General features: G+C 38.7%; 2 protein-coding genes across 2 annotated transcripts; one reads left to right on the forward strand and one right to left on the reverse strand.

The window, feature by feature from the left end:
* Window positions 1–6,278: 6,278 nt before the first annotated feature.
* On the forward strand, window positions 6,279–9,798 carry LOC128506435 (microfibril-associated glycoprotein 4-like). Its single transcript, XM_053476865.1, has 5 exons — window positions 6,279–6,341; window positions 6,447–6,674; window positions 6,893–6,989; window positions 9,104–9,271; window positions 9,341–9,798. Exons 1-5 carry the CDS (start codon window positions 6,336–6,338, stop codon window positions 9,604–9,606), a joined length of 765 nt encoding a protein of 254 aa, XP_053332840.1. The 5' UTR covers window positions 6,279–6,335; the 3' UTR covers window positions 9,607–9,798.
* Window positions 9,799–17,445: 7,647 nt separating this feature from the next.
* LOC128506436 (microfibril-associated glycoprotein 4-like) lies at window positions 17,446–20,195 on the reverse strand. Its single transcript, XM_053476866.1, has 5 exons — window positions 20,032–20,195; window positions 19,643–19,867; window positions 19,412–19,508; window positions 18,551–18,718; window positions 17,446–17,816 (listed from the first exon to the last, which is right to left on the reverse strand). The coding sequence occupies exons 1-5, from the start codon at window positions 20,035–20,037 to the stop codon at window positions 17,554–17,556; spliced, it is 759 nt and encodes a 252-aa protein (XP_053332841.1). The 5' UTR covers window positions 20,038–20,195; the 3' UTR covers window positions 17,446–17,553.
* Between the last annotated feature and the right edge of the window lie 2,059 nt (window positions 20,196–22,254).

The raw sequence follows: 22,254 nt of genomic DNA on the forward strand, positions 1-22,254 counted from the left end.
TGGTGGTGAGTGTGGAGGGAATTATGGTATTAAATGCAGAGCTGTAGTCGATGAAGAGCATTTTAACATAATTCCCTTTCCTAGTGTCCAGGTGAGTAAGTGATGTGTGGAGGAGATGAGAGATTGCATCGTCTGTGGAACAGTTCTGGCGGTATGCAAACTGTAGTGGGTCCAGTGTGTCTGGTAGTGAAGAAATGATGAAGTCTCTGACCAGGCGTTCAAAGCACTTTATCACTAATGAGGTGAGGGCTACAGGGCAATAATCATTGAGGGAAGCAGGATGAGGTTTCTTTGGGACAGGAACAATGATGGACTCTTTGAAGCATGTGGGGATCACTGACTGAGATAAAAAGATGTTGAATATCTCAGTGAACACAGGTGCTAGCTGGTCTGCGCAGGCTCTGAGAATACGACCTGAGATGCCGTCTTTCCTGGTATTCAGTCTCTTGAAGGCTCTCCTCACGTCATGCTCGGTGATGATGAACGCGTTTCCGGTGCTGGCAGTGGCTCCTGTCGGCAGCCGCTAGCTGCAGCCTCGAAGCGAGTATAGAAAGTGTTCAGCTCGTCTGCCAGAGTCGCGTCCGCATTCGTTATACCGGTTGTTGGTGTTTTATAATCCGTAATTGTCCTTAGTCCCTGCCACAGGCTCCTAGAGTCACTCTGTTGGAGCTGTGACTCTAGTTTCCTCCCGTAGCGCTGCTTCGCCTCTTTCACCACCTTCCGGACGCTGTATGACGCAGCCTTGGACGGTTCCATGTCCCCCGATGCGAGTCCCGTGTTGTAGGCAGCGGTGCGAGATCTTAGAGCGTCGCGGATGGTTTTATTCACCCACGGCTTCTGGTTGGGAAACGTTCTAATAGTCTTTTTCTTCTTTTTCTCTTTTTCTCTAGTTTCCCAATGAATCCCACAACCGCTTCTGTAAACACGCTAACATCATCATCGGAGCTGTTTCTGAACATGTCCCAGTCTGCATCATCGAGGGCGTCCTGTAACGCAGCTGATTGGTTCGTCCAGCGTGCGACCTCCCTCTGAACCGGAACTTCCTGTTTTAGCCTTTGTTCGTATTTTGGCATGAGGAAGATGGCGGCGTGGTCGGATTTACCAAACGGTGGGCAAGATTGTGCCTTGTAGCCGTCCTTGACCGTTGTATAACAATGATCCAGTGTCCTTTCGCCCCTAGTGGGGCAGGTGATGTGCTGATAAAAGTTCGGCGCTGCGTGTTTGAGGTTGGCACTATTAAAGTCCCCCGCTAAAATAAGCGCAGCGTCCCGGTGTTGTGATTGTTGCTGTGTGAGTGCCTCATGCAGCTCGCATAAAACAGTGTCCGTGACCACTTGTGGTGGAATATAAACGGCGCTGATTATGATCGATGTAAACTCCCGAGGTAGATAAAAAGGATGACACATGATGGATAGTAGTTCCAGATTTGGTGTGCAGGAGCGTGAGAGAGGAACAACGCTCGCGCTGAGAAGAACTTGGCCAGCTGGATGGCATGGTCCGGCACCGGAACTAAAAATGATTTTTACGCGAAAGTATTAATAAAGTTACATAGATCCCTCCCAAAATTTAAAGATAACATTAAGAGACTTAATTGTCATTGTAGTGATGCAATTAATTTTTTTTGAGAGCTCTTATACATCAATATGAATAGAGAGCGATAAGAAAATATAAAAATAAACAATATAATAAACAGAACAATTTATACAATGTAATGTATTTAAGGTGGAACTTGGATTTTGGTGCAAACAGTAGAGTGCAAACAGTGCAAACATGATTGTCAGAAAAAAGAAAATATTGCATAAGTTATACCAATAATCAAAAATTATTATCTTTCCTGAGATTTATGAATAATACAGTCCTGGTGTAAAGGGTTTGGTGAATTAGAAGCAGCATGGGGAAGAAGTGCAATCATCCTGGTTTTGTTATATCTGGCTTCTTTAATGCCTTTCTGTAAGCCAGCCTGTCCCCTGACCTACAGTATAGGCAGCGTTTCTCGCCCTAAGCAGGGACTGAACATTCCTGTCAAGCCATGGTTTTGGGTTTGGAAGCACCTTGGTGGTTTTGGTGATTAAAACAGTATCAGTGCAGGAGACTATGTGGGCTATAACAGATGAACCATATTCCTCAAGGTCTGTGCTAGCAAACAACTCCCACTGTGCTAGCTAACAACTATTTTCAAAACAGTCCAGCATCCGTGAAGTAGACTCTTCACTCCAGACTTGGACATTTTTAACAGTTGGTTTTGTTCTACAGATGAGAGGTCTGTATGATGGAGAGGTCTGTAAGATGGAGTCATTATAATTTGGGCAGTTTTTAAATCCACATGATTGAAGTCTCCTGCTACAATAACAGCTCACTCTGGATATGCATTAAGCTGGCTTCTAATAGCTTCATGCATCTGCTCCAGGCTTAGCTTAGCATTAGCATTATCCCGTGGTGGAATGTAAACAGCTTTGACAACAAAAGCTCTCACACTGGCTCTCCTTCAATGCTTCTGCTTCCTTTTTCTACGCCACCTCTGGTGCCTTACAGACGGGATGATGATCATTCCTCTGGGCTCCTTAGGGTGCAGAATCTCTAGTGGGATAGAATTTTGGTCGATCTCTGATTTCAAGCAGTTCCGCTCACCTGTAATGTAACCGTTGACTTAGTGCCTGAGAAAGTGAACTTATACATTAATAAAAATAAAAATGCTGCTGTCCTAGAGCTACGAGCTGCCGCGTCCACATGCCTTCCACATGGAATTAAAAGCCACCAAGATTTGTAACTATTTGTAACTTACTTTAACATTTTCTAAACAATGGATAACACTTTTTGAATGAATTTAACACAAGGTACACAATGCATCAGCTAGATTTCTATATTCTATATATTCTACATTTTAAGTTTAGAGGGATTGCTTTTATATTGTATTATACTTCTTTAATTTTATTTTAAATAAACCATTTTTCAGAAAAAGGCCAAACTTTTTTTCCCAGCAAATACTTAAAAAAAAACTGCTTGTATATTAATAAATCAGTAAGTAACCTGAAAGAAAATATAAGCATTTGAGGCTTTAGTAGAACTCCAGAGAGGGAGACCTCTGCATGGCAGGAAGGGGGGAAAAAAAACATAATTCTTGTCACAGTTAAAATTTTTTGATTCCACTAGTGCATTCCACAGCAGGTGTTTTAAAGGAAGAATGGACAGCAGTATGAATTTCTACAGACCATGGGAGGACTACAAAAAAGGATGGAGAATCCTGGCTATAGGTGAATAATAATAATAAAAAAAAATATAAAGGTTAATTACAGTTAAATTCAGCTTACGGAATAACAGACTCCACAGACAGGAATACAGAAAACCCGAATGGGTGCTTTATTAACGAACGAGTATTAAAATAATTAAGATAAGATATGGGTAAAGAGAGAGAGAAAGAGAGAGAGAAAGAGAGAGCGAGAGAGAGTAAACCAGAAAGTCTTATCTGAAATGGTGCTGGAGCTGGTGGACGGATGATCATGAACAGTGGAAATGATAAACATAACATGGAGGCCGGAGAGACGAGGAGATGAGAGGGCAGGAGACACGGCGTGGAAAGATCGCTTGGAAAAGATGAGTCATGGAGTACTTGTCTGTACGGGAGACCAGACGCTGAGTGATGGGAAGTGAGGTTTATTTGTATTGTGTTGGTGATGAGGTTCAGGTGTTTGTGGATAGTATTCGGGTAATTAGGAGCATTGATTGGGGTGGAGCCTGGCATGTCTGTGACACAGCTCTACAGTTCAGTCATTATTCTCCACCCCATGGTGACCTGTTGAACTAGTATTCCATACTAAAATCTCAGTGAGCACTAAATAATGATTTAACATGTTAAATGAAAATGCTAAATTTCTGGAGTCATTAAGGTATGAATACTGTATGATATATTTTATTGCACATGTCCTTGATTGCATTGGATTGGAGAATCTCTACCAGCTCACACATGAGAAGAAATACGGGCTGTGAGCAGGACTTTGACGGAAGATCAGTTTTTGCTCTGCATTCTTATTTATTTGTAGATTCTAAAGCTGAGGGCTACAGGCTGAATGGTTTCATCAATGAAGGTGTCATGGCATATGCCTGTGATGGGTGTGCGCCTCAATCTGTAGGCTCACTAGGTAGGCGGCCTCCCCCTCTGCAGGTCCACGAAGGGACAGGGCTGCTGGAACTGGTTACGGCTGCAGCCTCATCAGCGCTAATGGATGGCAGCCTTCTCCCTGTGTCATAAAACCAAAGCAGGGAGTGTAGCTCGTGGTCTGCTTGGGTCTGGTCTGGTATCACGCTAAAGATGGAGTACAGTATAGGGCTCCAGGTAGTCACTGTGTTGTTTGGTGACATGGTGTGTCCCACACTCAACACGGACCAGAGGAAGCGAAGAAAATTCGAAAGAAAATTATAGACGAGCATGTTAAAGGTAAAGGCTATAAGACCATCTCCAAAGCAGCTACTGTAGCATCAATGCAGCTGACTCCTACACTGTGACTATGCATGTTTATTGAGCTTTAAAGTTAATAATAATTTTTATTATTATATTATTATTATTATTATTATTATTATTATTATTTCTGTAGCTTTTACTCTCTCATCTCTACCTTCATCGTGGGAAAGAAAGAAAGAAGAAAATAAAAAATTAAACAGGAGAGAACAGCACAGCACATTACACTACACCACACTACACTACTATGGTGTATTAAACTATGTCAGACTATACTATACTATACTATACTATACTATACTATATTATACAATTCTATAGTATAATATATAATACTGTTCGATACCATTCCACACTATATCATGTTATACTCTATCTTTTACTCTTTTACCAGACCATATAGTAGTACATAATACTATATATATATATATATTTTTTTTTATTATTTATTTTATTTTTTTTTTATTTGTGCAAAGACAGTAATGTCATAGTTCTTAATGACAGCTACACAATCACCAAGCATGTGCTACAGTGAGGTATTTTATAATAATTAAAGTAAATAACATTAATTTACAGTAGAGTACTGTACAGGAACCACAGCAGCATTACAGTAACAAAATATTTACAAGCTTTTATTATAAATGCATAATATATTGCTGGAAATCCTTTACTGTTAGTTACAACGATTTCTTTTACAGGTTAATGTGAGAATTGTAAGAATGATGGGAATTCCTCAATGTGCATAAATGGGAAAAAGCCACAGATTGTAATCATACAATAAACACACTCTTGCACAATGTACCAGTAAACCTGGGTCAACAGTCAATAATTAGTGTGTGTTTTGGATTTAGTGGAGTTTGGACAATTGTTAGGCAAGGTCCTGCAGTAGCACAGGGTATCAGGGACAACACTTTGTTATCTACTCTCTGTTTGTGAAGAGTGAGAACTGCCTCTAAGCTCCTCCCTGAATCCATCAAAGTGTGTCATATTGGATTGAAGAAGAGTGTAGAAATGACAAATGGATTGGGTAAGCAGCAGTTGACCTGTACCCAGGGAAAATCCAGGACATGTAGAGTATATTTTACAGTCAGCTTCCAGGAAACCTGAGGTCTTAGATAGCAATATGGAAGATTTACTAATATTTAATACTATTTTCAGCCTGCTGTTATCCCAAAAGCAAATGGGAAATGAAAAAATAAATCAGTAAAACATATGTTAGTGTATACTCCAACTGTAATAAAATGTGTGTAAATGGACTTGGTGCCTATTATAACACTTTAACAACGTTTTAGTGGTCAGTTCGTGTACAGTCAGTTTCCAGAGTACATCCTGTAATTCTGCACTTATCTGTAATTCTGTTGCAAAGTAATTAATAAGTAAAAAAAAAGTGTGTCATATGTTTACAGATTCATCTATTACTTATTCATAATGACCTCTTAGGTAAACTGATATAATGTTCATATTTTACTTGTGTTTAAGGTACGAAAGCATTATATTAGATCTATACTGTACTGCACTGAACTATACTATACTATACTATACTATACTATACTATACTATACTATACTATACTATGCAATACAGAATGATTGGATGTAAATATTCTTTACAATTAAAATCATCACCGCATTCATAAATTCAGGGTCTGAATAACTGGAGCACACATATGACCTGTGGGAGTGGTTTAGGATGTCAGCAGGGTTTAAAAGGATGGGAGAACGAACATCTGAAGAAAAAAACATCTTGGGTAAGTTTTGTTGTTTTCTTTAATAAAATATTAATTCAATGTCTGAATAAATATTTTAAATTAGCTGTTTAATTTTCAGGTGTCAAATCCACAATTTGAAAAAAAAAAAGGAAATAATACAGTAGAGAAGATTAAATGATTGTGTGTTGTGTCATAGTGTATACTACATATATATATTGTATAAAGAACATTTTACAACGTTAGCGTTTATTTTAAAAGCTGTTGCTTATTTGTAATTTTTCCTAGAACATGGTGTTTTCAGTCTTTTTTGGGTTCTGGACTCTCCTGCTCCCCCTGCTGGTTGAAAGTACTCCTGGTTCTCAGGAACTGTTCCCAACAGATTGCTCTGATGTCTTCGTTAATGGGCACACACTCAGTGGAGTGTACACAATCTACCCTACAGGGGAAACACCTGTCCAGGTGTACTGTGACATGGGATGTTGGGAAAGTCTTACAGAAGATGGGAATTGGACGGTATGTTTAGACGTGACGCATCTATAACAACTTTCTTGTGGCACTTTTTCTTATGAAATCTTTCAACCAATGTTTTAATTTAAAGTAACTCTAATGCAGAACAGTGGTTTTGTGTGATCAGACCAATTCCATGAAATAGATAATAGTATCTGTGATTCAGCTATGTTGGTTATCTCGGTTGATCTGTGATAACACCTGATTGAATATCTTTACACCAGGTGTTTCAAAGGAGAATGGACGGGAGTGTGAATTTCTACAGACCATGGGAGCACTACAAGAAAGGTTTTGGGAACAAGTACGGAGAATACTGGCTGGGTGAGAAACTACAGCACAGATTACTTATGGGTTATTAGCTACTGATATAATGAAAAGACCTACTAAAGAATTTAGATTATTATTTAGATAATTAAAGTTTCCTATGACAGTGTTACAGTTATATATACAGTGGTGTGAAAAACTATTTGCCCCCTTCCTGATTTCTTATTCTTTTACATGTTTGTCACACTTGAATGTTTCTGATCATCAAACACATTTAACTATTAGTCAAAGATAACACAAGTAAACACAAAATGCAGTTTTTAAATGATAGTTTTTATTATTTAGGGAGAAAAAAAATCCAAACCTACATGGCCCTGTGTGAAAAAAGTAATTGCCCCCTGAACCTAATAACTGGTTGGGCCACCCTTAGCAGCAATAACTGCAATCAAGTGTTTGCGATAACTTGCAACGAGTCTTTTACAGCGCTCTGGAGGAATTTTGGCCCACTCATCTTTGCAGAATTGTTGTAATTCAGCTTTATTTGAGGCTTTTCTAGCATGAACCGCCTTTTTAAGATCATGCCACAACATCTCAATAGGATTCAGGTCAGGACTTTGACTAGGCCACTCCAAAGTCTTCATTTTGTTTTTCTTCAGCCATTCAGAGGTGGATTTGCTGGTGTGTTTTGGGTCATTGTCCTGCTGCAGCACCCAAGATCGCTTCAGCTTGAGTTGACGAACAGATGGCCGGACATTCTCCTTCAGGATTTTTGGTAGACAGTAGAATTCATGGTTCCATCTATCACAGCAAGCCTTCCAGGTCCTGAAGCAGCAAAACAACCCCAGACCATCACACTACCACCACCATATTTTACTGTTGGTATGATGTTCTTTTCTGAAATGCTGTGTTACTTTTACGCCAGATGTAACGGGACACGCACCTTCCGAAAAGTTCAACTTTTGTCTCGTCGGTCCACAAGGTATTTCCCCAAAAGTCTTGGCAATCATTGAAATGTTTTTTAGCAAAATTGAGACGAGCCTTAATGTTCTTTTTGCTTAAAAGTGGTTTGCGCCTTGGAAATCTGCCATGCGGCCTGTTTTTGCCCAGTCTCTTTCTTATGGTGGAGTCGTGAACACTGACCTTAATTAAGACCAGTCGTGAGTCCTGCAGTTCTTTAGATGTTGTTCTGGGGTCTTTTGTGGCGTCTCGGATGAGTTGTCTCTGCGCTCTTGGGGTAATTTTGGTCGGCCGGCCACTCCTGGGAAGGTTCACCACTGTTCCATGTTTTTGCCATTTGTGGATAATGGCTCTCACTGTGGTTCGCTGGAGTCCCAAAGCTTTAGAAATGGCTTTATAACCTTTACCAGACTGATAGATCTCAATTACTTTTGTTCTCATTTGTTCCTGAATTTCTTTGGATCTTGGCATGATGTCTAGCTTTTGAGGTGCTTTTGGTCTACTTCTCTGTGTCAGGTAGCTCCTATTTAAGTGATTTCTTGATTGAAATAGGTGTGGCAGTAATCAGGCCTGGGGGTGACTACAGAACCTGAACTCAGGCGTGATAAACCACAGTTAAGTTATTTTTTAACAAGGGGGGCAATTACTTTTTCACACAGGTCCATGTAGATTTTGAGTTTTTTTTCTCCCTTAATAACGTAAACCTTTATTTAAAAACTGCATTTTGTGTTCAATTATGTTATCTTTGACTAATAGTTAACGGTTTTTGATGAGCAGAAACATTCAAGTGTGACAAACATGCAAAAGAATAAGAAATCAGGAAGGGGGCAAATAGTTTTTCACATCACTGTAGTGTCATACTATATGCAGTTGAAACCAGATATTTACATACTATTTAGAAAAAAAACACAAAAACACAAAACACAAAACATGTGTGCATGTTCTCCCTTTGGTGGGTGAGGTTAACTTCCACAGTCCAAAGACATGCAGGGTAGGTTAATCGGCAATTCCAAATTCTCCTGTAGTGTGAAAGATTCCAGGGTGTAACTCATCTATAAAGCATGAATGAAGATAATAAATGTTTAAGTTATACTAAGCAGCACACCTCTTTGAGATTTTTTGCTTTGCAAAATGTGGGTTTCAGTCTACTCAGGCCTACTTACTTACTTATTTACTTTCTTTCTTCCTTCATGTGATTTTTCTGTTACCTCCAGGATTAGAGAACCTCTACCAGCTCACACGTAAGAGAAAATATGAGCTGAAGGTGGACCTGCAGGACTTTGATGGAGTGTCGGTTTACGCTCGGTATTCTTCTTTTTCTGTCGAATCAGAAGCCGAGGGCTACAAACTCCATGTTAGTGGTTTCATCAATGGAGGTGCAGGTAAGGGAGAGTGAGTGATGTGGAGATAAATAATCTGTAATCTGTAGTAACACCTTCTGTTATCTGCAGGTAATTCTATGGCTACAAACAATGGACAGAAATTCTCCACCTTTGATAAAGAACAGGACACACATACACAGCTGAACTGTGCTAAATCCTACCTCGGGGCTTTTTGGTACAGTCAGTGCCATAATACTAACCCTAATGGGATATACCTGTGGGGACGTGATGACTCTCGTTATGCCATTGGAAATGTGTGGCAACATTGGAAAGGCTATCATTATGGTCTTAAATACATTTCAATGAAGATCAGACCTGTACCTGTAGCACAATGATGTGTTTCTGTTATTAACATCACTGATGTGGATGTGATGCGGATATATTGATAAATATTAGGACTCCCCTGTTTGCTGGTAAATGCTTGATAATATGAAATTATATTTTAACCTTCCTCTTGTGTTAGGGTCAGCACCGACCCATTTTACTTTTTAAATGCATAAAACTACTACCTAATTTTGGTTATTGCATCAAGGCTTTATGATGTTGTCAGGAATCTGTATTTAATAAAAAAAATAAAAATAAATAAATGATACTAAATTATAAAATGATCAGGTGAAAATTATTACCTTTGTGTTGTTAGGGTCAGTATTGACCCAGTTATAATTTTAGATTATAAAACAATAGTTAGGGTCAAAACAAAAATCATAAAGACACTTTAAGGGGCTTCTCTCTTTGCCTGTGTGTCTCCTTACCTGAACAAACAAAACAAACAAACAAAGACAGACATGTTCAGACATGTAAGGCAGTGGCGGCCGGCCCATAGGGGACGCTGGGGCACCGCCCTCCCTGATAAGAGGGGCTAAAAATGTAAAATATATTTTTACAAATTAAGTTTTTAAATTCGGTTTACCCACCAGTATGTGTCTACATGCGATATGAATAACATATACAACATTTCCCACCTAGTGACATTCATTTACCAGTGAATTTCCACGGACAGACTTGTATCGTTTCTGTCATGGGGCGCTGAGAAAAAGCGCCCCTGAGTGCAGCCAAATAGCCAGTCATGTAGCTGTTGTTAGGGTAAATTAATAAATATGCGGCCAATCGGGTTCTCAGAATTTTATGGTCTTGGGGCGCTGGAAATTCTGCCCCAAGCCGCAGAAAATACCCGAGATTTAAGTTTTTTTTTTCTTTTGAGGCGCGGCCAATCAGAGAGAGGCGCGGTCAATCAGAGTAATGATGGCGAACTTAACGAGCGAAGAGCAGTTTCCACCAAATTCGGTGAGATCCTTATTAATATACCCGTTTTAGACTGTTGTGTTAAATTGCATTTTTAAAACTGTTTTTCTTTGTGTGAACCACTTTGAGATGCAACTTTGCTTGAAAGGTGATCCAGCTGATCATACCCTTTGATGTTGATTACTGTATTTGATACTCTCTTAAGAATACATGGCGTATTATACAATGGAAATTTGTTCATTTACTTTATCTGTGAAACTGGTGATTTTGAGGAGGAGATTAAATCATTACTGTTAATTGTAATCATCGTCTGACTGTTGATTTTAATTCTTATGTTGGACTAAGCAAAGAAATATTTTGTCACATCAGCCCCACCAGGAAAAATTTTCACCAGCCGCCACTGATGTAAGGCATAAGACAAATTAAGTTTAGCGCTGGTGACTTGCAGAGTCACATGTTCTGTTTGCAGAAGTCAAAAATAAGAAGATTTACAGTAAGCCATACAGTAATATCTTTTCTGAAAATGAGGCAGAGGACACAGAACAGCATAGTGATACAGATGAGCAGGTTTCCAAGGAGGAAGACATTGTAGAGTTTAAGTTGAAGATACTAATACTGACAGTATCACCCAGACATTCACATTATCATAGAGACAAAGTCACAGCCTGGCCTTGAGATAAGCATTCACATTTACCTTTGGACCCTACCCAGTGGTCAGAAAGTACATAAAGACAAAAGGCAAATGTCTCAGATACCTGGGCTACCAGATTTGATCTTCTTAGAGTGTCATCATCTTTACCCCAAAATGAAAACTTAATGTACATAATTTTTTTAGTTTATATACTATTACATTGGAACCTAGATTTAACATTTAAAATTTGTAATCCTACACACGACACATAATCTGGCAACAAGTCAGTGCTGCTGAAACCTGTAACACATCAAATGTATTATCAAATATGTTATTGCAAAATATTATGTATTTTGCTTCTAGTTTAATGCTATGTAGATTTTGCCTTGTTTTCAAACATGTCTCCTAGCATGCAGTTGAATCTTTCAGTTCGCCTATTTACATTTAGGCATTTGGCAGACGCCCTTATCCAGAGCGACTTACATTTTTCTCTTATTATACATCTGAGCAGTTGAGGGTTAAGGGCCCAACAGTGGCAACCTCGTGGTCGTGGGATTTGAACCTAACTTTCCGAACCGTTGTCCAATGCCTTGGACCACTGAGCCTGGGTAATAAGCTGTGATACAGTACTCGGCAACACCAAGCCAAAGTTTTGCCATCAAGTTGTTGATCAAAGTGTATTCTCACTAGGAATCCATGAAGACAAAACACATTATCCCACAGTTTTTGTCAGCTTGCATTGCTGTTTGCTTTGCAAAAGGGATGGTATGGGCAAGCTTTGTAAACTGGTCAGAGATAAGACAGACATCAACAGATCATCACAGAAGTTATTGAAATTCATGAATTTCAGATTTGTTAAATTCATGTCCCCATCATGAATCATCATCATCCTCATAAATTATCCTGGACTGTTACATAAACCCGGTGGCATTTGATGGCATTCATCTAGACCAGGGGCAGTAAAGGCTGTATATATTTTAGTCCAAGTATTGAAGAAACAGATACGTCTTTGTCACGATAGGCTCGTCTGTACTGGTGAGACATAAACGAAGAGGCAAAGACGATGTCTAACATGTTCTTTTAAAGAAAATTAAAGCAAAACAGAAACACATGACTTTCACTGGAGCACAACAGAATACTTTAATATAACAACAAATGCCAGACAATGCTACAGAACTTAAACAGGTTATTTATAATAATCAAACTAATGAGTCATCTCGGTTCCGAGGTGCATTCTGGAACATGTAGTTACCAACTTAATGAAAATACAGCAAAACCCAAAACAAGAGTCTTTAGGCGCTATGTGCCCTCTAGGGAGTAACTTGACATAACTTTCCCTCAAAAATTCGCTACTCCTGGAGCAGCCAGAAACCGCAGGCAGAACGAGCACTGGGTCATCGGCCTCAAAGCAGGGTGATGGAGAGGGCACTGACAGGACATCCTTGAAGCCTGACAGAGGCGTAAACATTATGTCCTCGAAACCCTGGTGGCGGAGCGATCACTGCGTTGAGCTCCTTGAAGTCAGGCAGAGGCACTGGTACGACGTCCTTGAAGCCTGGCGGTGAAGCGAGCACTGGGTCGACGGAACCAGGCGGCAGAGCGAGCATTGGGGCTTTGGAGTCAGGCAGTGGTGCTGGCCTTAGGGCATTGGGGCCAGGCGGAGGAACTGGTACAACGTCCTTGCGGAGGGGGAAGCATGACATCTTCGAAGCCTGGCGGCGGAGGAAGAAGTGCAATGTCCTCGCAGTCGGGTGGCGGAGGAGGAAGCCCGATGTCCTCATAGTCAAGTGGAGGAGAATCTGAGCTCTGAAATAACTGAGCTCGCAGCGTGGCTCTCTGGAAGACCTGAGCTCGCAGCGTGGCTCTCTGGAAGACCTGAGCTCGCAGCGTGGCTCTCTGGAAGACCTGAGCTCGCAGCGTGGCTCTCTGGAAGACCTGAGCTAACTGTCTGCTCTGGGCCTCCACTGAGGCTAACTGGCTGCTCTGGGCCTCCACTGAGGCTAACTGGCTGCTCTGGGCCTCCACTGAGGCTAACTGGCTGCTCTGGGCCTCCACTGAGGCTAAGCTGGGCGAGCAGTCCTTGAAGCTGTTCCACCTGCTCCTGCAAAACCTGTAGGAGTTGGGTTGTAAGCAAAGGACTGGCAGATTGCTGCAATTTTCCCATCAGAGAATGTGAAGACCATCAGGGGATGGGGCAGGAGAAGCTGGTGGATTTAGTAGTGAGGAGAAGATATTGAGGATCATGTGCAGAGGCTTATCAAAGCTCATGTGATGTGACCAAAACTGCCTTCTACAGGAAAGCCGGAAGCCTCTGCACATGATCCTGGCACAATATTTACTCACTTCTCAATGCACCAGCTCCTCCTGCCTGTAAATGGTAACACAGTAAGCCATTCGATTTTTATCATGTGTAACACTAGAATAGTCATAAAACAGTCTGGGTGTGCATCAGAAAAAGTGGGTGTGCCACATTTATTGTCAGATAAATGTCCAAAAACTAATATATTAGCTTATACATAATAAAACTATATAAGCTACATAACCTTTATAAGTCTCCACTTTGAAGTGCACTCACAATGATGATAAAATGTTATGATTTTGTAAAATAATCAAAGCAAACAGGTTGTAAAATACAAAAACGCTTTTCTGTATTGGTTTTTGAACTTGAGTAAATCAGAAAAGGAAATTCTGTGTATACTTACCTCACAGATATACTTTACTATACAGTATATCTGCTTTTACATAAACTAATGGAAAACAAACTTTAGATTAAGTAATTCCTATGAAACGTGAATTATAGGCGCATCCACTGCTGTGGAGATCATGAGATGACATGATTACCTTCATCACTGCAGCTGAAAACAAAGAAATCGCTAATTTATCAATGAATTATTAAAATGGTCAGAGTCAGTCTCCTTGCAGTTTTTCTTGATGCATTTATAATCATTTGTCTACTTCTGCCGGTGCACTCTGGAAAACTTTATGCGTGGGTTGAGCACTGATTAGACTATGTAGGAAATTAAAGAGCAGAATTATGATGCCGGTTCAACATCCCAGAGCCCAAATCTCATTTAAATGATCAAATAGTGTAAGTAAACAACAATAGTCCATGCTTACATAAAAAACTATTATTTAGACTATAAAAGATAGTCCTGCATCTATTTTTAGGTGTGCCACCTGCCAGTGTTCTTATCTTAACTGCTCTTTGTCAGGGTAAATCGTTCAGTGACAACCTTGTAAATTTCCAAGTACAACATCTGTATGAAGCAATTGCTCTATTGATCATTAATTTATGTAAAGGACTCTGATAGATGTAAATAAATGTTCATTGCTGCACTGGTTGGGAGAAGTGACAAGGGCTTAAATGAAGAAAAAAATATTTATACGTTTTTCTGGGGTACTGTTGTTGATTTGGCATTTGGTCTGCTTTGTGGGAGGTGCCACTCTTTGTGATCCAAGTGTGATTAAAGGGGGAGCTAAGTGTGGGATCAGAGGTAGTATAGTGGTGTATAAATACTCAGTAATACAATAAAATGCAAATATATACTCACATAATAAGTGGTGCAATGAGCAGTTTTATTTCAGATGTAGCATACTCAGAAAACAAAATAAAAGAAAACAACAAAAACAGAACACAAATACACACTTGCTTAATTAACACTCTCTTTTACAATGTGGGGTAGTCCGCCTGTTACGTTGACATGTAACAAAGAAACATAACGAACACTTGCACATACCCTGCATAAGACATCAGCAAGGCACTATGGCGAGACACATACAGTAGGTGAAACAAGCTTCAAGACGAACACACAGGCTCCAATACCTGGTACACAGAAGGTAAGCGCTATGGTGAAACACAGGCTCGAATACCCGTTTCACAGGAGAGAAGCCCTATGGCGAAACACAGGCTTACGGACAAAAACATAAGACATTGCGGACAAGCTAATCATGGAGCTGAGACGAGACCAGAGACACAGGACTAGGGCTAAAACCATGGCGCTTAGCCAAACAAAACACATAGCTACACCTACCAGATAGCTAAACATCCAAAGGACCACGGCTAGGGAGGCTAGAGACAGGGAAACTAGGGAGACCAACCAGCGACACAAAGAGACTAGGGAGACCCAGAGAGACTTACACAACCTGGAGATACACACAAGACTGCACCAAACCAAATCAGCTCCACACACATTTAAACACAAAGGACTGATCTATTAACACAACTAGTGCCTCGGGACATGTTTCTAGTTTAAGGTACAAGCTAAATCAAGAAAACCAATATAAAACAAACCAAAATATGAATAAATCTAAATACAAAACAAAGTGCGCACAAGGATGACCGTCAAATACTAACAAACATTCAATGCTTGACCCAGTTTCCCAGACTAACCAGCTATTTATGGAAGATTTAATGACCTGCCTCGGTTCAGGTGAGCTCCCGCATCACCTGACCGAGGTGTCTTCTGGGAAACTGAGTCTGCCAAACTAAAACTGCAAAAACTAAACAGTACCCTCTGGTGGCGATTCCTTACACCGCCAATGTGTGAGGAATCTGAGTGTATACCGTTAAGACATCAGTAGCCAGTTGTCAATAGATCTAACACTATAACAACAACGAGAACAAATAGAAAATTTCTGATTACACTGCATAAATATTACAATATCCTAGGAAACATTTACAAAAATGTAAGACAATTTAGTTTTTAAGTTGTTCTAATTTTCTATTCTAAAAGTCTATTTTCCAGTTATTTAAAGTTTAATGTCTTTAAATGTATATTTTTAAAATAATAACAATAAACAGATAAAAACAGAGATAGGCTATATAACAGTTTATTCTTTGTACAAATAGAATTGTCATCTAATTAACTCCATCATCTGTCTAAACATCATCTGTTAAAGTGCAATTAACCAATGTTTTTTTTAAATACTCATTATTGTACAGTAAAATGTCAATAGCTCTGTTTTTTCTTATTTCTTGTGAAAAGTACTCAGATGTGGACATTACCATCAGTGTAGCATTTCTTCAATTTAACATATCGTTGTGGCTTTTTTATGACTTAAGCTCTACATAGTATTAAAAACTGTGGAAATTGCAGCCGTTTTGCAAAATGGCCCTTTGCACCACCTTTCATTTTACAAATGAGTTTGTAATGCGACTGATTAATTTTGGCTGCTTTAGTTTTGTTGTGGCCATTTGGGTCGTAATAGGCATTCTGGTTAACCATCTACTTTAAATAAACAAAAAATAACTACCTGGAACACCTAATTAGGTGACTATCTAAGACAAATCAAATTGACACCATTAATTATTAAAAAAAAAAACTTGAATTCTATACAAAAGACATTATTTTGCAAAAAAAATAACACAAGACAAGATAAAGTGCACATGCAAATCTGCAAACAGGAGCAGCAACACAACAACATGAGACAGTTGATTGAGGTAATTTAATGGCATGATAGATAGAAAAACAGTAAACATTTGCACCACTGTTACGTGATATCCAAGCTCTTAAACAAGATGGTGTCTTTATTGACTCACTCGGTCGGAACATTAAAGGAAGAGAGTTTCGTGTTTCTGCAGACAATTTGGCTGCTCATGGATGAACAGGCTTTGTCAAGTCCTTCAAAGCATGGAAAATATTTGCAGATATTTGCAGATAAGTAAATGCAGTGAGCAATGGGCCATTTAAACATCACTTACCAAAGCTGAGCATGACATTTATTTTCAGAGTGTGATGCAGAATGACTCTGTTGACCATCACTATGGAGAGAAGGAAGACCGTGGTGTGCGTCAGTTTCTAACTCATTTCCATCGCATTACTTGTTTCTCACCAGAAAAGGGAATAGTGCCAACTGAACTGTGTCTTTGCATTAAAGAGATGATTTGGCTTGAACACTTCACACTAGAATGGGTGAATTAAAAAATAATGTCATTTTCTTATCGAATTGCAGATATGGTTGATAGACCTAAACCCTTACCAAAAATATGCATGTCTAAAGGGACTGTAGGTGGCTATAGGCATGAAAATTCCACCTTTACTCGTCTTTTGCCAGAGACAAGTGGTCCATGGGCAGTGCTAATGAAGCTAAAATATTTAGCTGAATTCACACTGTGTCCATTGTTCACAGAAGAAATGGTAAACTATCTACGAAGCAAAGTTGATGACCAAAATCAATGCAAAATTGTTCATGCAAGTTTTATTTGAAAAAAAAAAAAAAAACACTTTTCTTTAACAAGCATCTGCAAAAATATTAACATAACACAAGTATTTATTTTTTTTATATATATTTTTAACAGCTACATCCACCTTTTTTCCTATGACTACCCCTATGCCCACCACCACCTCCTCCATTTCCTACATCACCAACAATATTATTATAAAAAACTATCAGTATTATCAGTAACTCACTAAGCTACAGGCACAGGTCTGATCTTCATAACAATATACTTGAGACCATAACCGCTGTCTTTCCAAGTGCTCCATACGTTTCCGATGGCGTAATGAGTTGTGTCAAGGCCCCACAGGTATATCCCATTAGGGTTAGTAGTGTGGCACTTGTTGTACCAAAATCCCCCAAGAAAGCGTTTAGCACAGTCCGAATCAGGATACGAATCCTGGTCTTTGTCAAAGGTGGAGAATTTCTGTCCGTTGTGTGTCTCCATGGAATCACCTGCAGAAAACAGAAGCTGTCACTTTACAAGCAGACTCTTTAACGTAGCCTGTTTTTGAAACAAAAAAATACTAAAGTATATTTGATTAACTGATACAGATTCATTAAGATAACACTAACATAGGATCAGAGGGTTGCTACGGTACTTCATCATGCTTAGATGTGGAGAGAAATAAACCTAGCAATACAATCCCTCCTTTCACCACTGATTTTAGGAGAATTATAATAATATGTGGTTTGTTTAAGCAGTGGCCAATAATAAAGTGTGTGACCATCAATTTATGTAATAAAGTCTGTTGTTGTATACTTTTACCATGTTTTTTTTTTCCTGACAATTTCCGATTTTAAGCAGCTGATTTAATGTAATAATTTTAAACTGGACAGTTAAAATTATAAAATATATTAGCATCACAATTTGACATTTCTGTTAAAATGCCCACCCCATAGCATCAATCCAAAATGGACTGTACTCTTTTTGAACTTTGGACTCTTGTGTGCTGGTTTCTACAAGCTTGATTTGGAGAAAAAAAACATAAATATAACATGAATATAAAACAAAATAGTTATGATGTGTCTAATGGAATTATGGCATCAGAAAATTTATTACAGCATAGCCATGATTGTCTGGTCCTACAATGTGACAATACCAACACAAATTATTGTGCTTAAATGTCCAGTATTTTGAGCTTTTTAATTATTATATCTTATATTCTTATATTCTTATTCTCTCTCACCTCCACCTCCATTGATGAAACCACTAACATGAAGTTTGTAGCCATCAGCTTCAGATCCCACAGAGAAATGAGAGTATTGAGCATGAACAGACCCTCCGTCAAAGTCCTTCAGGTCCACTTTCAGCTCATATTGTCTCTTGTTTGTGAGCTGGTAGAGATTCTCCAGTCCTTCAGTTAAAAAAAAAGGATATTTAAAAATAAATGTCAGCATCCAAATCATGAGGTAGATGATAATAGGCATTTACACTGGATAACTTCTGAGCTTTTAGAAAATGAATAACAAAGAATTAAAGAGGTGTACAAAATAGACACAATGTAAATTGTGTCATAATATAAATTAAATCATAGTTAATATGACCACATGGTGGCAGAACTGCACTGCATATTTATCATTTTCACTATAAAATTAAACTCATTGGTGTTTTAACTCCTGTTATGATTAAAAGAAACTCAAGATTCATTTTCTGGTTTCTTTGTGTTTTTCCTTGTTCTCCTAGAAATAAAAATAATGGTAACTATAATCTGAAAAAAAGGTTTGACATATCATTCTTTAAATAACTTTCTTTAAAAACTAATAATTGGTAGGGGTTTAAGAAGAATAAGACACTTCAGGTTAAGAATGTCTAGGAAAATAATAAATTCCAGATGATTCCATTATACTGACCTAATTTTTGATACACATGTGTAATTCTAATTCTATATGTTATAAAAAATTAATCATTGACATTTAAGTGTTGTACAGTATATCATCCTTATATTGTGCCCTGATTTGGGGCTTAATTAAACTAATGAATATTGTAAGTCTGCCTGTGATATCAGTAACTAATAACCCATGAGTGAATCTGTGCTGTAGTTTCTCACCCAGCCAGTATTCTCCATACTTGTTCCCAAACCCTTCCTTGTACTGCTCCCATGGTCTGTAGAAATTTACACTGCCATCCATTCTCCTCTGAAACACCTGGCGTAAAGGTAAGATTTATTAATTTCTTAAATAAAACACTCCCACTTGTCAAATTAGTTGGGTTATTTATTATGACACAAACTGAATGCTCTGGAATACATTTAATTTAAAAGAAACACATTCTAACATACGGTCCATTTCCCATCTTCAGCTTGACTTTCTCCACATCCCATGTCACAGTACACCTGGACAGGTGTCTCTGCTGTAGGGTAAATTGTGTACACTCCACTTAGTGTTTGTCTGTTAGCGTAGACATCAGAGCAATCTGTTGGGAACAGTTCCCTAGAAATAGGAGCACTTCCAACCAGCAGGGGGAGCAGGAGAGTCCAGAACACACCTTGTGAAAACACCTTATCCTGAAAAAAGTTTGGCAACAATTATGTCATTTTAGGGCATGTGCTATGATGGTCATGTATAAATAAAAACCCATAAACAAACAGTAAAATAGCTGAGATTCACTTACTAAAAAGATCAATATGTTTTAATCTGTATACAGTAAAGTACTGGGTCATGTACTTACTGTCATTCTAATCGCCTCTTTCTGTTCATGAACACACTTCAATTCAAATAAAAGAAAATCAGGACTTGTCCATAAAGAGAGGTGAATTAAACAATAAATTTATTTTACTTTAGTGTTGTCCTTTGCAGCACAAGTTTGAAAATTAAAGCTACAACACACATAACATGCTTCCCTAATCCTTTTATAATGGTAATATTTCTTCACTTTTACACTCTGCTGTACTTTGAAACTCCACCTTATTGCCTCATACTGTATGTTGGTCAGAATGGAAATTCCTGAAGGAACTGCCAGTAACTGGGCAGTAATCCCATGTATTAGCTAATTTTTAAACAGTTTATACACACTAAACATCTGCCCACTGTGACCCTTTTTTTATAGACATTTGTTTTCAGACTGTTTTTGTCAATATGCATTGCACTTCTCCTGTCACACTCACACAATGTCAATTTTATTCATCTGCTTTTGTTTTTTTAATTCATGTGTCTAATGTTAGCATGTTTTTTCCTTTTATGTTTGTGCATAATGTTAAAACCACTTTAAATAAGTACAGCCTGTCTGATCCTAAACCAAGGGCAAGGCATTGTTGACGTTTGTGTCCAGATGTACATTGCACTCCACTTGTCAATCGTATTCACTTACACATTATCTAATTTGATTTGTCTGTCTATTTATTGTCTGTGTTTCATTTACATTTAGGAGACAACCTTATCCAGAGCAACTTACATTTTTATCTCATTATACATCTGAGCAGTTGAGAGTGATTGAGGTTGTGGGTTTTAAACCTGGGACCTTCTGAACCATAGTCTAATGCCTTAACCACTGAGCTATCACTGAGAAACCCCTATTTTTGTGTCCCTTTTGGTTAACTGTTGTTTCTGACTGCAATAATGCTGTCGCTGTTTGGTTTACTGATGATATCCTGTTGTTTATCAGTTCTGGGTTTGTAAGAATTAACTTCTAGTTCCTATGACTATTGTCTTAGTGGTTATGTTTGGAAATCTGCAGTTGCATTCTGCCTCAACTCCCATTATGACTACAGTTTAATTCGATTAAATTAAATTTAATTAATTTTTTTATTTGTAAAGCTGCCTTACACAATCAAAAGAAATTATGGACGTTTGTGTGAAATATGAATATGTATGAATCAATTTTATTTGAATAGCGCTTTTAACAATTATCATTGACACAAAGCAGCTTTACACAATAAAAAAAAAAAATATTAAGTTGTATGGAATGTGAATGAGTATGAATCAAAATGGTCAGATAGTCCCTGATGAGCAAGCCAAGGGTGAGAGTGGAGAGGAAAAATTCCCTGGGATGGTAATAGGAAGAAACCTTGAGAGGAACCGGACTCAACAGGGAACCCATCCTCATTTCCATCTCGAGGGAAAGAGAGAGAGGAGGAGGAGAGAGGGAAGAGAGAGAGAGCGGGAGAGAGAGCAGAAGAGGAGAGATACAAGTTAGGTCTGGTCACAGTTATAATGTATAAGGTGAATGTATATTTACTGTAGAGTGCAAGCAGAGACTCTGGCAGGATTAACTATAACAGCATAACTAAAGGAAGAGCCAGAAGGAAACACAGACATGAGGGCTTCCTGAGATGTAAAGCAAACAATCACCTCGCCGTCAACAAACTTGAGTAATCAATGAGAGTGAGGAAGACAGCATCTAAACATACCAGTTCCCTTTCAAAGGCTACACTCGATGCTGCGTGAAGACGCTATGGAAAACATCTTGTCATGCTGTCGGTTGTGAAGCATGTGTGTATCAAACACGCCAACCAAATTTTTGGCTTATATAACCTCGGTCAACACCAGTCTCTAATAAAGTGTTAGCTCTTCGGTTTTTTTTTCTTGCCATGTTTCAGGATGCCGAAATGACAGTCAGCATTTCTTGGTTCCCAAGAGGAACGGTGTACTGCGTCCAATTTTTAGATTTCACGGGCTGTACCGCTATCTTAAATAAATAAATACAGCTTAAAAATGTTGACTGTCAAAGTGATTGCTCTCAAATCCTACCAAGCGATTGATTTGGGACAATCGATTAAAGGACACTTATTTCATATAGAAATACTGTATTACCACAACACAGGAGGTTCCTAAGGTCGCTTTTGGGGGCGAAGCTGACCAGTATTGGGTCCTTCCATTGGTCTAGCTCTCTCACCCGCACTCACATGCATACAAAATGCATGGATGTAGTTCTGGCTTTTACAACTCCAGGGCA

Source organism: Clarias gariepinus, chromosome 18, assembly GCF_024256425.1.
Source record: "Clarias gariepinus isolate MV-2021 ecotype Netherlands chromosome 18, CGAR_prim_01v2, whole genome shotgun sequence".
Taxonomy (NCBI): domain Eukaryota; kingdom Metazoa; phylum Chordata; class Actinopteri; order Siluriformes; family Clariidae; genus Clarias; species Clarias gariepinus.